The sequence below is a fragment of the Falco cherrug genome, chromosome 12 (assembly GCF_023634085.1).
Source record: "Falco cherrug isolate bFalChe1 chromosome 12, bFalChe1.pri, whole genome shotgun sequence".
In the NCBI taxonomy this organism is placed as follows: Eukaryota; Metazoa; Chordata; class Aves; order Falconiformes; family Falconidae; genus Falco; species Falco cherrug.
The window spans coordinates 8,203,650-8,218,926 of NC_073708.1; the positions used below are offsets into that span (position 1 = coordinate 8,203,650).

General features: G+C 50.0%; 1 protein-coding gene across 4 annotated transcripts in view; it reads right to left on the reverse strand.

Moving 5' to 3' along the window:
- Positions 1 to 1,047: 1,047 nt before the first annotated feature.
- Positions 1,048 to 15,277, reverse strand: part of RXRG (retinoid X receptor gamma) — a 51,178-nt gene continuing 36,948 nt past the window's right edge. For all 4 annotated transcript variants that reach the window (XM_014277322.3, XM_055724857.1, XM_027800629.2 and 1 more), the window contains 9 exons: positions 13,023 to 13,282; positions 9,698 to 9,842; positions 8,825 to 9,004; positions 5,170 to 5,330; positions 4,318 to 4,447; positions 3,558 to 3,690; positions 2,702 to 2,793; positions 2,354 to 2,459; positions 1,048 to 1,503 (listed from right to left, as the gene is read on the reverse strand). In XM_014277322.3, the coding sequence (XP_014132797.3) occupies positions 1,356 to 1,503; positions 2,354 to 2,459; positions 2,702 to 2,793; positions 3,558 to 3,690; positions 4,318 to 4,447; positions 5,170 to 5,330; positions 8,825 to 9,004; positions 9,698 to 9,842; positions 13,023 to 13,282 (1,355 nt within the window). In that variant the 3' untranslated portion in view covers positions 1,048 to 1,355. The remainder of the gene's footprint in view (positions 1,504 to 2,353; positions 2,460 to 2,701; positions 2,794 to 3,557; positions 3,691 to 4,317; positions 4,448 to 5,169; positions 5,331 to 8,824; positions 9,005 to 9,697; positions 9,843 to 13,022; positions 13,283 to 15,277) is intronic.

Here is a 15,277-nt window from a genome sequence, read left to right on the forward strand (position 1 = left end):
TTTTGGGGGTTTCTTTTCTCGTCTGCTCTTTTGAGTCTCTTTTTCCTTCTCACAATGAAATATTGGAGAATCATGTCCCTGTGTGGGAGTTTAACAAAATGTTTCATTTTTATCCTTCTTTCTTTCCTGTTGTCGCTACTCCTTTCCCCTCGAACTTCCCGGAGTCACTGAGCAGCAGCATTGCAATCTGTCATGCGGACAGACGAAGCACGGCTGCATCTCACCGCACTGTCTGCTGAGAGGGTCAGAAGGGGCAGATCACTTAACACTACACCTGTTTTATGAATAATAATACAGACAATTTCGCTGGGTTCCTGGGAGGACATTTTCCCACCAGGATAAGCTCCACATATTGAACAAATTAACGTCTTTAACTCGTTTGACTCTGGTTAGCTGGGTTGTGATGGGAAGCTCCAGCAGTGCCATTTGAGCAGGGGAAACACCAGGCAGACCTTTGAGGCAGGTTTGTTAGAGCGTCTTGTGCTTTCTCTCTCTGCAGGTTTCACTTGTGGAGGTATGAGATTATAAATTTGGGGCTGAAGAACCTGTTTCCAGCGCAAAAATATGGAGAAAAGACAAAAAGCCTGAGAACAGGATCCATGACATTGCAGAAAAATTAAAATTATCCATCAGCACGCCAGGTTTGGGTGACCCCAAAATACTCTACCTGGACCAAAATGAAGCACTTCAGTTCTTCCCTCAGTGGCTGGACTAGCTTAGAAAAGGAAAAGCACATGAAAAAAGTCACTTTTAAAATCACTTTAAAAATTCAATGAATTCAAAGAGTCCATGAGTTTCTTTTTAAGATAGCGGAATGAATTCTCCTGTTTCAAAGCAGCAAGTTTCTCCAGGTCTTCTCTTAGCAGGTGCACAGAGCAGCAATACCTGTCCTCTCTTGGCCAGAGGACTGCCCGCCAGCACAAGCAGTGACATCCCAAGCGATGTTCCTGCCCTGATCTGGGCTGCCCAGGAGTCTCAGGAGGGTTCCTCAGCCCCATCCCAAACCAGACTTGTAACCACAGCAAAAGAGGACACTGCTCTGTCAGCTCCAATCAGTGCCTCTCATTATATTATTTTATTTCTTTTGTTGGCTTTTATTGAGAGTGAAAAAATAATTTAAAGCAATTATCTGTACAGGGGAATGGTTAGCTGGTCAGGGGATCTGTGACCCCCAACAGCCAAGCCAGGGAGGGTTAGAGGGGGCGATTTACAGCTGTACAAAACCACGACAATCCCATGGAGGAGGAGCGGAGGGTGAAGGACATCTCTTGAGCTCTCACAGACTCAGAGCAGAGGGGTGGGAGGCTGTGTGGGGGCACAAGGGGACCAGGGGCTGGCCAGAGAGGGCCAGACCCTCAAGTGACCTGCAGGGGTGTCTCCAGCATCTCCATGAGGAATGTGTCGATAGGGGTGTCCCCAATCAGCTTGAAGAAGAAGAGGTGCTCCAGGCACTTCAGCCCGATGGACCGCAGCGCTGGCAGGCGCAGAAGGAGTTTGGCAAACCTGGAAGAGAGCAGAGTCAGAGACAGGCAGGAGGCACTGGCCACCCTCTCCCGTGTTTCTGAGCCTGTGTCAGGGGCTCAGGAGGGCAAAACCCAAATTCTCCCCAGAAATGCCTCGGGGAGATCTTTATTTATTTATGTATGGATTCTCTTATGCTTTCAAAGTAAGTGTTTCTCTCTGCATGTGCAGAGGGAATACGTATTTTTTCAAAACAAAATTTAGCCTTTTTTTTTTTTTTTTTTTAAGTTTTAAAGAGATACATCCAGGTTCTCTCTCCAAGACTAGAACTTTACAAGTGACTTACATCTCCATGGTGCCATTTCAATCTTTCTTGAAAGAGTCTTCAGAAGTCCCCAGCCTCCCAAGAGGGTGCACAACCCCTCAGCAGTGCCCCTGCCAGCCACTGCCCCCTGTTCCGAGGGGTGCAAGGGGCGCAGCAGGCAGGCTGCCTCCCCCTCCCCACGCCCCGCTCGCAGCCCTCTGCGGTCACATCCAGAGCCAACGATGGCAGAAGATGTGGGCGCATCACTTGGCTGGCAGCGATGGGGATGGATCCAGCTGCCGGCATTTCGAGAGCTCGGCCAGCAGAGGGTGGGATTGGATTGAAAAGCACGAAAATTGCAGCTCGCCAGCACCCTAAAGGCTCTGGCCCAGGATTGGGGCACCAAGAGGACGGGCCAGCCTGCGGGAGCTGGGCTGCTCAGGCACCTTTGGCTGGTAGCCTGCCCTTGGCTTTGAGGGTGCTTCAGGCAGAGCTAGCACTGACACCCCAGCCTCAGTCTCCTCTTTAAAGTCAGGGGTTTATTATTATTATTACACCACCTTGTCTGCCTCGCTTCGGGACACTCACCGCCCTGGCTGCTCGGGGTACTTCTGCTTCGTGTAGGCTTCCAGTGTGGCGTAGACCTTCTCCCTCAGCGATTCCACTTCGGAGGGGCTAGACAAACCCTTAGCATCTGGTTGAGGGAGAACATACAGGTAGGGAAGAAATCACTGCAGAAGGGACCTTTCCACTACCAGCAGAATGACTGTGTGCACAGGTGGGAAAGGACTCTGGCTCTCTTTAATCATGCACCCAGGGAGTGGGACGAATCCGTCTGCAATCCTGATGCTTACTGCCACTGCACTCCTGCCTGTGACCTGCCATGGCCCTGAGGACATGCATGTCACCTGGGACTGTCTGGCATCTCAGACTTACCTGGGTTAAACAGGACAATGGCTCGCAGGCACCCCAGCTCTGACTTATCCATCTGCATGTCTTTCATTTTGGACACCAGCTCTGTCAAAACCCTGCATGTGAGGGACATGGGTGGGCAGACAATCAGAAACAGGTACAGACAGCAAGGCTGGGGGCTGAAAAACATTCGAGACAGGCACTGGGAATACCCCCAATTCATCTCTGCAGGAAGAGGCAGCTTTGAGGGACAGCCATGACACTCTGCTCTTTTTTATGTCTATCAGCAGCATCCAGGGACCTGAGCATCAAATTTGCTCCCATTCTTACTACGCTCAGCACACGGCCTGGGTGCTCTGTTTGCACTAAAAGATTTTGCATTCAGTTGAGGAAGACTGCATGAGGTTTTCTCCATATTTCACTATGCAAAACACAGGCACTGCCTTTACACACACCAGTTGTGGTAGAGTGGGAACGCAGTGTCCTGACAGGCAGGGAGCAGGCATGGCACGGACAGTACCTGTGCAGTCATTACATGGCAAAGTTGGGGTTTAAGGCTTTGCCTGCTAAAGCTCTTGCTGATTGGTATTAGCTTGAGATCCAGTTACAGCAAACTCTCGAGAGAAGGCAGAGAATCATTCCTCCCCCTGCACACCCAACAAATGATCTGCTGCTGCAGCAAACCCCTTTCCAAGGTGCTTTCATCTCATTCTCAGTTTTTAAGCCAGTCAAGCATCCCCTCCTCATTTGAAGGTAGTTCTGTCCCAAATCACCATGTATTTGCTCTAGTTCTCACTAAGGACATGTTTCCAGTTTAGAGGGGAAAGACAGAGCTAGCCTGGCCACCTCTACCAGGGCATGGCAAAACCAGGCCACATACCTGTCAAAGATGGAGCCCACACCAGCACTGTGAGCGCTGCTGCGGTGCACGTGCAAGCCTGTGGCCAGAAGGATGCCATCTTGCACTGACACAGAGCGATGGGAAAAAGAGGCGATGAGCAGCTCATTCCAGCCTGCAAGAGGAGATGTGCAGGACACAAGAGGTAGTTCAGCAGAGTATCAGTCCTGCATGAAGCGGGAGAGCTGGTTTCTCCCTGCTGGCTTCAGACTCAGCTCACAGGAGAGATGGAACCCCAGGTATCAACTGCACCCTTGCCAACACTGCAAGGGATTGCAAACCCTGACCAGTAGCAAGGAAGGTGCAGAAAAAGACTCAAATGGGGAACAAAATAAAAGGGGGTGGGGGAAGAGAACATGCTGGGTTTTCCTCCTAAAAACCCATATTCCTTGCATTAGCAACCCCTTTACATCATTTTACATGTTACACACTAATGTGCTGCACACATAGTAAGCTCTACAGCCATAGGAACTGCATTAACTGGACACATTTATTCACTCTCTTCCTGCCCTCCTACACATCTCCATTAAGACAGGAACAAACAGAAGATTCCACTGCCCCATCCACAGCCGCTGCCAACCGCTCATCATGGCTCAGGATGGGTTGCTCACCCTGTGACAGTGGGGATGGATCAGCTCAGGATTTTGCATTCACCATCCTGCCTGACTGCCATGGCACACGGCTCAGAGAGGGGACAGGGGTACCAGGAATAGCCCCAGTGGCCACAGGTGGGGGATGTTACCTGCCCGGAGGAGAATGACTTGGTCTTCCAACGTCAGGTCGGAGAAGTGGGGGATTCGCTTGGCCCACTCAACAAGTGTGAAGAGCTGCTTGTCAGCTGCATGGCATATGTTGGTGACAGGGTCATTAGTCTAATTAAAAGAGATATAAAAAGAAAAAGAGCAGAGGAAAAGATGAAAATTTAGCAATCAAAAACCTTGTATAATCACTGTCTGCACTGCACACAGTATCAGATCAAGGTGATGATACTCAGAGCCCACAAGTAAAATCAAGTTGCCAGTAATCTCCGCTGTGTACCGTTAGGAAGAGAAGATATTTATTCCTACTACTCCCCCTCTACACCCAGCCAAATCAGCTGGTTGCTAGACTTTTCTGTTTACTTGCTGTTCCTTGCAAAGCAACTCCTGCATGGTAGGCTGTAGACCTGCTCCCCAGGGCATAGCTAAACCCCATCAAACTGAACAGGCATGAACAGCAGTTTTATCCAAACCACAGCAGTAAACTTGCTGTGTTCAGCTCCATTCCAGTCTTGGTCACTGGGACAGACAAGCAGTGCCCACGTATGTGCAACTGTAGAAGCCAGCACAGGGCTCAGACTCTTCTGGCATCCAGCTACTGCCCTATCTACTCACTGAAACCAAAGGGAACTGGAAAAAAAATACTAGGAAAATAACGTATAGGTAGTTTTCTAGTTGTTGTTCAGAGTAGCTTCAAAAGAAAATTGTGGTGATTTTTAGGCAGTGCAAAGCAAAAACCCCTTACAAAATGCTAGCCCTTCATGCGAGGTTTGCCTTTTCAAATCGCACCTCTAAGGCTCTCATCTCTAGATGCAAGTGATATTAGTGCTCCTTACCGAGCTCTCCGTGTTCATGTCGCTGTACGCCTCCGTCTTGGGTTCAACTGCCAGCTCAGCTTCCAGGATCCTCTCCACGGGCATGTCCTCGCTGCCACTGCTTGTGGACTCAGCCTCATGCTCGCTCCGCTCCCTGCTCCTCTGCCTCTCCTCCTGTACAGCTGCGGGACAGAAATGTCACTCTTTACATGCACAGCAACACTCGGTCGCAGTGGGGCCCCTTTCCTCTGGAAGCAGGGACAAGAAACCCACTCAGGAGAGGCAGAACAGCAAATAAATGGATGTTTCAGATCTATGTCCACCACTTTGGGGGTGCTTTAGACCAGCAGCCTCCACATTTGACAAAAGGTTGGGATTTCCAAGGTGCGAAGCTCTGGAATAAAGGAAAGAGGAGTTGATACCTCCAGGTGGCAGCCTGGACTCAGCTGTCACTAGATGCTGGAGGAGACAGGAGAGACCCAGCACCCAGACAGTGGTTTGCTGTGCTCACAGAGTGCTTCGAACAGTCCCGCAGTGGTCAGAGCATCCAGCAGCAGAGCTAGACAGTCCCTCATCTCCAGTTGGATACACACACTCTCTACCTCTTTTCTGAGCAAAAGCTTACCCAGCCTGGCTCAGCCCTGGTGTCACCTCTCCCTCCACCACCTCTCTTCCCAACCCTCCCCACTAGAAAGCAGATCCTAGCACCTCCAAATGCCCCGATGCCTTCACTCTCTCCTCCCATCTCTGCACGTTTTCCAAAATATCTACTGACTGGAGGAACAGAATCACTGAAACTCTCTCCAGATCTCAGCTATTAACCCCCAGGGCCGCTGGGTGTGTGGAGGACAGGTCAGTGTAGGACAGGTCAGTGTAGGACATGAGCACAAGGCTTGTACAATAGAAGTTCTGGGTGCACATTTTTGTTGGAGAAATCTTAAAGGGAAATAAGAAAATCCTGCTTAATTTTTTTTCTTAAAAAAGTGACCAGCAGGTGTCATATCTGTTTAGCTCATTGCTGGGGAGAAATGCCCCAAAACTACAGTTGTGCTACCATCTCTCCCCTGGGTGAGCATACTGCAACAGGCAGGGACCCAAAGCACCCAGTAACCCGTGAGGGACAGGTAGGCAGCTGGCCTGGTCTCAGAGAACAGCCTGTACCAAGCTGTAGGCATCTATACACCTGAAATGAAAGGTTCAGTGGGTGAGAAGCTGGCCCCTGCCACACAGACGTTGGTGCTTCACCATTCAACAGCTTAATGGCATCCCACCCCGTTAGCTGAGCACCAGGCAGTCAGCACCCAGAGGAGAGAGAAAGCCACCAAGGCCAAGCGATAAAAAGTCCTTTAAGAGGAGAGCGGACCTGCATAAACACCAGGGGACCTCAAGGAAGGGACCAGCTCAGCAAGCTCACAGCCAGCCTGGGGGAGAATTTGATCCCCATTTTCTCAGTTAGGTAAGTGCTGCTGGTAGAAGAGTGTGACAAGCTTTTAGGTCAGATACTTGGGTTAGGAGATTATTTTTCTCCGTTTGTCTTCACAGCTCTTCTGTTTGTAGCAGTGTCAGGAAACAAGCCCTTACATCAGCCCTGTCTCACCCTTACGTTAGTGTGCTTTCAGAGGAAGGGCCAAACCACGGGAGGTGCCTCAGCACTAAGGCTCATGATCACTTTGCAATGCTCAGTGCTTCCCTGCATTTCTCCCAGCTGAGAGGATGTGCTTCCCAGCACTGCCCAGCTGCTGGGAACTGGCAGCACCCAAGAAGAGGGCTCAGTGGGGCATCCAGTCTGGCACTGGCGAGGGAGGGCAACAAGGGATGCACATATGTGCCAGCCAGCTGGGGGGAGCATTTGTCCTTTTCAGGGTGACGGACAGGAATAAGCCAGGGAAGTGTTTCTAAAGTCATCAAAAGCTTAGTGGGAGGAAGAACATGCCAAGGAAAGACCAATCCCATCACTCAGCCCCCAAACTCATACAAGACTCCTTGTTAAAGCTGCAGACTGTCTCCAGTTTCTGCAGCTCCTGGAAAGCCCCTGTGGTTATTGCAGCCAAATCCCTGCAGGATCCACCAAGATCCTGGGGTTTAAATTTTCACACTCTGCAAAGGGAAGTTGCGTTGATGCCCTGGTCCTCTGAACCACTTTGCACCCAGCTGGAAGGGAGAACTGTGCCTGGGATTAGGTTTTTGATTCAAGCTTGGCATTTCACAGCCCCCCGCTGCCCTAAGTAGTTGAGGCAACACAGCCCTGATGATGCTACAGGGAACAGGATGAGGCTCAGCCGGTGCCCAGTGTTACACTGCTTCCCCAGGCTCTGCCCTGCACAGAGCAGCCTCATGCTCCTCAGGGGGACAGCACGGCCTCCAAAAGGGACAGCTACACAGCCTGCTAACATTCAACCCCAGAGGCTGCACAGTTATTTTATCTTGGAAAAAAGCATCTTAAATGCTGTCCTAGTTGTTACTACCTGACCTCGCATCTGTCAGTGTGATCTGGGAGACTATCCAGCTCAGCAGTCCTTGCTCCACCGAGGACGGAGCAACTAGCTGCAGAGAGCAGAGGTGGACAAACGCTCGTGCCCTTGGGCTTGCTTTCCCTGCAGCAGAGACTCACTTGGTGGCTTTTACAGAGAGTTTGTACTCTCCAGATTTGGGTGGGAGAGAGGCAGGGCTGCAGGACCCACCACAGACTTGTCACCCTTAGCAGCTCTTGGAGGCTTCCTTCAAGTCAGTGCAAAATCCCTCTAAGTCAAATCACCTCAAGTTAGATCCTTGCTCTGGATCAACAGCTTCGGTGCTTTGGGCCAGAAACACAGTCCTTTGGGGGATGCAGTGAGTGCATGTGGAGTATGGAAGAGGGTGCATGGACTGTTCCCATACAGCTCTCTCCTGCAGCACAAGGACACCACAGAATGCAAGCTGTACCAGCGCTCATCTCAAATAGCAAGGTTAACAGTGGAAATGCCAGAGAACTATAAAATAGGAGATAGCAATAAATCATTCGCCCTAATCTTCCAGTGTGAGAATTAGGTAGTGACAATTGAAGCAAACTAAAAATGAAAGAGGAGGTTGCTCTTCACACAGGAGACAAGCAGGCTGCAGGACTCGTTACTGCCAGGTGCTGTCCACAGCAGAGGTTTACAGGGGTCCAAGGGGTCCAGGCCATTAAGGGTCGCTAACTAAGGGCAAGCTTGTGTCAAAAATCAGTTAATAGATTCCATAGTCACCAGTATGAGCGTTTAGGTGGGATGGGAGGAAAAACATAGTGTAGTAGCTTCCCCATCACCCTCTTTTCTTTTTAGTCCCTCTTTCTTATTAGGAAAAATTTCTTCACCAAAAGGGTGGTCAAGCACTGGGACAGGCTGCCCAGGGAAGCGGTTGAGTCACCATCCCTGGGGGTGTTTAAAAGACACACAGACGTGGTGGTTTGGGACATGGCTTAGTGGTGGACTTGGCAGTGCTCAGTTAACAGTTGGACTAGATGATCTTAAAGGTCTTTCCCAACCTAAACGTTTCTATGATTCTTATTTCCTTTCCGAAATGAGGTCAAAAACACTCTGAATCTGTCAGTGTGGGGTTTTGGAATGTTCCAGCCTTGGAGGGCCACCAAGAGCCAGAATTACCCTAATGAATGCAAGGAAAATTTCTAAGCCCATTCTGTCCACCAGCCCACACGTACCTTCCCTCTTCATCCCCATGGCGAGGCACTTCTGATAGCGGCAGTACTGGCAGCGGTTGCGTTGGCGCTTGTCTATGAGGCAGTCCTTGTTGTCACGGCAGGTGTAGATCAGGTCCTTCCGGATTGTCCTCTTGAAGAAGCCTTTGCAGCCCTCACAGCTGTACACCCCATAGTGCTTCCCTGGGGAGGCCAGGGGAGGCCATCAATGGGCAGGCAGGTATCTGCCCTCCCCTCCAGCATGAAGGAGCTTGAACCAACCCCAAAGGTGAAAAAACTGGCTGCAGGGTATCATCTTAGCCAGCCTGACTTGGCTTTAGCGGCTCTTTGCTTGAACAGCGACCAGCAGCAGTCAAACCATAGGACCACTGCTTTCCTGTGATAAGGAGGGACCACATCCCAGGGGAAGGATGTGAAGCCACATCTTAGCTGCAGTTCAAGTGTAGAAAAGCCATACATAGCAAATGGGGTACACTGATATGAAGGGGGTATGCAAGGCACCAGCCAGGCTGCAGTCTTTGGGGTAGGAGAGAAAACACAGGCACAGCCAAAGCCCAGCTAACACAGAGCACAGGTAAATGAGAACACAGTGATTTTGGTCTATTTACCTTTGATAAACAGGGACAAAACCTAAAATGAGATTACACACGTGAGGGAGAAGAGCACAGCTTTTAGGTTTGCTGTCTTTTGGACACAGTGCAACTCACCTGCAAAACATACAGCCTGCCCTTGGGTAAGCCAGACCCAGCTACAAACCCTGCGACGCCCGCATGGCTCCAGCAAGCCTCCAGCGTTCACTCCTGCACGAGCCTTGCCTCACAGCATCAGGGGAGCTTTCATTGCACAAAGCCTTCCCCAAGAAAGAAAACTTCCTACCTGAGGACCTGTCCCCACAGATGGCACAGATGTGTTTGGCTAAGGATCCTGGGCTTGTAGATGGATAATTCATGTTCCCAATCCCTGGGAGACCTGGCAAGGGCTTGACATCCTCTGAGCTGCTGACATTGTTCAGGACATTGAGCTGCAGAAGCCACAAGACAGGTTAAAGGGTTGAGATTCATACCTCAATGAAACCATCCCCAAACTGAGCTGACCTCTCCCTTGCTGCTCCTGCTGGGCTCGTCCCACAAGCTTATCTCCAGCAACTCCACGGGGCTGCCATGGGCAGACAGACATCCTCTGGTGAATCCAGCTGGAGCGGTTTAAGCAGATGCTTGGTAGCAGATATTGCCTCTCACCCTGTCCTGATGCTTTAACCAAAGCCAGGACTAAGCAGAACTGGAAAAGGGCAGGCAGCAACCCTCAGCTGCTCAGTTACAGCCTCCAAGCGACAAGGCTGGTGGGATCCTGCCCGCTTCATTAGACCATGCCGATCACTGGCTGCTTGCTGCCTCAGCCACTAACAGCTTAGTAAGAAAGACCTTTGCAGCCAGGTGATTTGTTGCAATTAAACCTGCATTGCTGCATGGCTAGGGAAGCTGTAATGACGTTTTTTAAAAAAGTAATAAATAAGAAAAAAAAGCTTTAAGTGCATTAGCTTCCCTGCCTCGTGATATGCAAATCTGCATAAACACTTGAAAACATGGTCACTCCCCGGGACTTCAGCTCCCAAACACTGTCACAGGCTGGAGAATGGAGCAGATGTGGGGTTGCCAGATTAAACAAAACAGGGAGCAGGCTGAGCATCTAAAAATCAGATGCAGCGAGACACAGGCAAATGGCCCAGAGTCCCCAGCTGAGATCCCTGGGAGCTGCTCATGGCTGCGGCACGTTAAAGGTTACAAACCGACATCGATTAGAGACCAAAGCCTGATGTTGCCCAGGGCTTTGTTTTATTGCTATTTGCTTTCGAGCTGTTGTCGGCAGGGCAGTGAGGATTAAGGGCCATGGAGCACGTTTTGTCAAAAGCAGTCTGGGCAGAGCAATGCCTCTGTAAAACCACTATCACGTCACCTTTCCCATTGCCATGCTTTGAGGGATGGGTATGGTTTCTTTATCATTAACCTTGCTTTTAAGTCACCCCAATTTTTTGGCTAAAGTTCTTCACAGCAAGAGGGCAGAAGAAGGGACAGAAAACAAGATTTTTCGATGAAAATCCAGCTACAGCCTTTGTTAGAGTCTCCATAACATTTAAACCACTAGATTTCATGCATGCTGTTGCAAGTTCTCCATTTGCTCCAAGAAATGGTTCATTTCCCATGAAAAAGTATAATAATTTCCACAAGGGATTTCAGCAGAGAACAAGTAGGGTTCATCCCATTGGGATTTCTGGACCTGTCATTAGAAAAAGAAAAAGGGGCAGCCTGTTTTCATCTTCCCTCCCCACTGTCCCTTCATTTTCAAAGCTTCAAAGGTCTTGTGACATTGAAAATACAAATTTTCCAGCAAAAATTACCACTCTAGGAGACAGGGATTTTGCCCTACTAGAAAATAAAAGTGCATAGGCAAAAACTGCCCAGAAGAACAGAGATTTGCTCTCCCCAGCAGAGACCCAGACCAGGCAGTGGCAGCTGTAAATCCTAATTCCTAATGCTTCAAAATCTGAACTTGGCCCAAGGAAAGGAGAAACCAACCCCTTCCTCCCACAAGAGCCCTTTTTTTAAAACAAGGTGGCTACCTTTTTTACCCTGAAAACTTCTTCTTGGCAAGATGCTGAGCCAGAAGGAACTTTTTATGGTTTAAAACTCAGGTACCATCTTTTCTTTCTCTCCGGCTGCACTTTGAGACAGTAATAGGGAGAGAGGGTTCATGGAGTGGAGGGGGAGGGAAATGGGGCAGTTTTAGCCATCAGTGTCCTCAGAGCTTGACTCCTGCAGGTTAAGTGCAATCATGTACGATATCTGGGACAACTGCTTGAACCCAAACCCATTAACTGCCTTCCTGCCAAATCCCCAAGGCCCAGCTGTCTCCTTGCATTAAAGGCAACAGAAATGAAACCCACTCCTCAGAGCTGGGAACTTGGCGCAGTGCCCAAATTGGGAAAACCACTTCCCAGAGCATCCCGAACCCCAAAGGGGAGGCTTCCATCCAGCAAATGCTGCCACCAGCTCCACCACCACAAAGTACCTGCCCTGGATGCCATGGGTACAAATATCGTGAGGTTGATGGGGAACAGTTGGGTGGTACGAGGGGAGGAAGGATGCCCACTGCAGACAGCCAAGACCCACGCTGGAGTTGAGGGTGCTGGTGAAAGGTAAGGCAAACCTGTCAAGTCACCCTTCTTCTCTCTCAGAGCTCTTCAGGGGCCTCCCCATACCATCCTCTCCCAGCCTTAGTGGGCAGGCGCTAGGAAGAGCTTCAGACAGATGGTGGAGTGGCAGCAGGGTATGGGGCAGAGAGGGCTCAGGGACCATCCCCTCGCTGGGTCCTCAGTGAAAGCCATGAGGCTCTTCAGCCTTCCTTACCTTCGGGTCCCACAAATAAAATGCGAAGCCTTGTTAATAAAAGGTAGAATTCCTGCTTAGATCTGGATTCCCAGAACATTTCAGCATACTATCAAAATTCCACGCTGCCACCTTGGTCCCAGCCATGCTGGAGGGGGTGCTAGGTTTTTAGGGCAGCGTGTCCCCACCCCTGCTCCACAGAGCCACCTTGGGAGGCTCCCAGCTCATCCATGGCTCTGGGGAGGCATCAATCCTAACACCTGGGTCTCACCCCTGTCTGGAGGGGAAACCTCAGCACCTGAGTGAGCTCAGGCAGTAAGGAAAGTAGTGCTTAATTTGTCTTCAGGCAAAGTCTATATGCAACACAGTACATGGCTAGCATTTAGCATTAACATCTGTCTCTCTCTCTAGAAAGTCTGTCTCCTTTCCAAATAATGAAACAAAGCAGATATCCTTTTGCAGGAAGAAGGGGAATGCTTCACATGCTTCACCCCTTGGCTATCCTGATTATTTCCATGTACAGTAATTACACACACTACAATAGATGCAGTGGAGGGGAACTGGACTGTACCCGTGGTGAAGACAGACCTGGAAATTAGCTCTCTCCCCTTATCGTGCAGGGTATTTTGAAATACATACAGCCAGGGACATTTATGTGGAGAGACTCACAGGCTGGAAATTGTTCTTTACAGCTGATCTCCTTAAGTGGCCAAAACACACCAGACTCCCCACCATGCAACCCACTGCCTCAAATTTTGGGGCTTTGCCCAGTCTGAACACCACAGAGTGTAGCGAAACAAGTGTGCACGTCTCCCTACCTGCGGACTGGCGTGTGTCACAAAATTCATGCCTGGGGCTGAGGACAGAGAGACAGGGTGCGAGCCGATGGAGGACGCGATGACTCTGTACGGCGAGCCCAGCGCGTTCACCGGAGACCCAATGGCGTTCATGGGGGACGGCAGTGCCCGGGAGGCGTTTGCAGGGGCCTCGAGGTAGTTGTGGTGTCCGTCCACTGAATTTCCTGTGGAAAGGCTTGACGACAGGCTCACAGATGTGGAGCTGGCGTGGACAGGGGAATCTACAGGGAGAAACAGAACGATTAAATACACTATGAGCGAGGCCAGCTGTACAGCAGTCAGCTGCCCAGCCTTGGTCGTGTCAGCTTAGATGCTGGCCAAGGCTCAACGCCAACCAGCAAACATGCCTTATGTTAAAAAGGGAACGAGCAAAATGTTGATTACACTATGGGAAATAGTTACATACAGCAACAAAACATATTATGAAGATAACAGTTCATAGTCAAGTCTTCTTTCACTGCTGCAGTGCCTCAGCTGACTTGGAAGAAGGCACCCCTACCTGCCTGCTGCTGGTTTTCTCTAAACTATTCCCTGAGGCCCCATTTCTTTTGTCCAAGCCGGCTCTAGAGACAGCTCGCATCTGAAACCATGAAATCCCCACCGACCAGGCTGGAAACCCTAAATGCTGCCCGTATCTCATGAAGCACATTTGCTCCCTGTGATGGCTCAGCAGGCTCCTCTTCCCCTGGCTCAGCTCTTTCCCTTCCCACCCACTTATCTCTCCACCGTGCTATTTCACATGCTCCTCCAGCTCTCAGAACTTGATGCCAGCATCTTCAGGAAGGGCTGGAGCAATGCAGGACAGAAACTGCCCATGACATGCTAGCAACACAGATTATGGGACAAGGCACCCACAAAATATTTCGTCCATCACTTTTCCTCACTTAGTACGAGACAGAACAGAGATTGTGGCCACACAGACATGCCTGGGCACAGCCTCACAGCCACAAGGAAAGAGGGCTTCCTCCCCCCACGGCGAATAGCTCCAGTGTACATTGCCAAACTGAGCCTTACAGCAGCCCCACAAGATCCAATCTGCTGCAGAACACCACCGGGGAAGAGGTGGCAGAGAAAAGCCATATAACCTCAAACACGGCCACTTCAGGGCAGTTTCTGAGGCTGAACACCTCACCCAAGGCCTAAACGCTGTCTCCTATAAGACCAATCTCAATTATTCAGAGGGTATCTGGGCATCAAATGCCCACTAGTCCCAATGGGTCATGTATCTAGCTGTATTTTAAGGATTTATATGACCTTTCCTCCCTCCCCTAGAGTTTACCAACCCCAGTTAGCATTAACTGTCATTAACATTTCAATGAACCATCGTTTCTCTGCTGGTTTTTCAACACAGGAGAACATTCCCTGGAGTAGCAAAGGAAAGATGTTCTGTGGGAAGGTCACATGGTTGGTTTTCCATGGCTGGCACAGAGGATGCTTGTTCCCATTGCAGCACTTTGGTGTTTTGTTTGTTTCTTTCTTTCTTCCTTTTAACATTATTGCAAAGTTATTTACCTGACAGTGTTTGTTATTTTACCTGAAGTAACAATCAAATCTGATTCAAAGGGAAGATGCACAATAAAGACAGGAAAAGGTCAGCTTGCTGAATAACATTAAAGACATTTGTCAGAGTCAAGGAGGACTCGATCCGCCGTTATCAACCCACTTCAGACTTAATTCTGCAGAGGGAGGGGGAGAAAAGGTCTTTGTCAATTCTTGCTTTGGCTTTTTGGATCAATTCTCCCAGTGGGAAGCGATGTGCAGCAAGAGGCAGCCAGCTCAATGACAACAGCAGAAGCCTTGGAGGCAGCAAGGCGGTCTGAAGGCAGAGCCAGGGCTTCTGCCTGCTGCTAGAGACAGTCACCCTACGTCCCCCTGCCACCATCACAGACACACAGCCCATTTTCTGTTAGTAGACAGCAAAATCCCTACCTTGTAATGGCTTCCAAGCGCAAAAGCCTTTCACCCCAGAGAGAGCCGCCAGGACAGCCTTTAGCAGGGGGCAGAAGATATGCTGTTTGCCTGGCCCTCGTCTGACCTAAGTGCTCATCTCACAGAGGCACCTCCGTTGTTTCCTGGGACTTAAAAGGACCATCCTGACTTGTACCATTATTGGCTTCAGAGACAAGCAAATGCATTTTTCATCACCTGCAAGTAGTCTGGTACCACAGCATGCAGCCCTCCCCAGCATCTCTAGCGCAGACTTATAAAGAAATTTG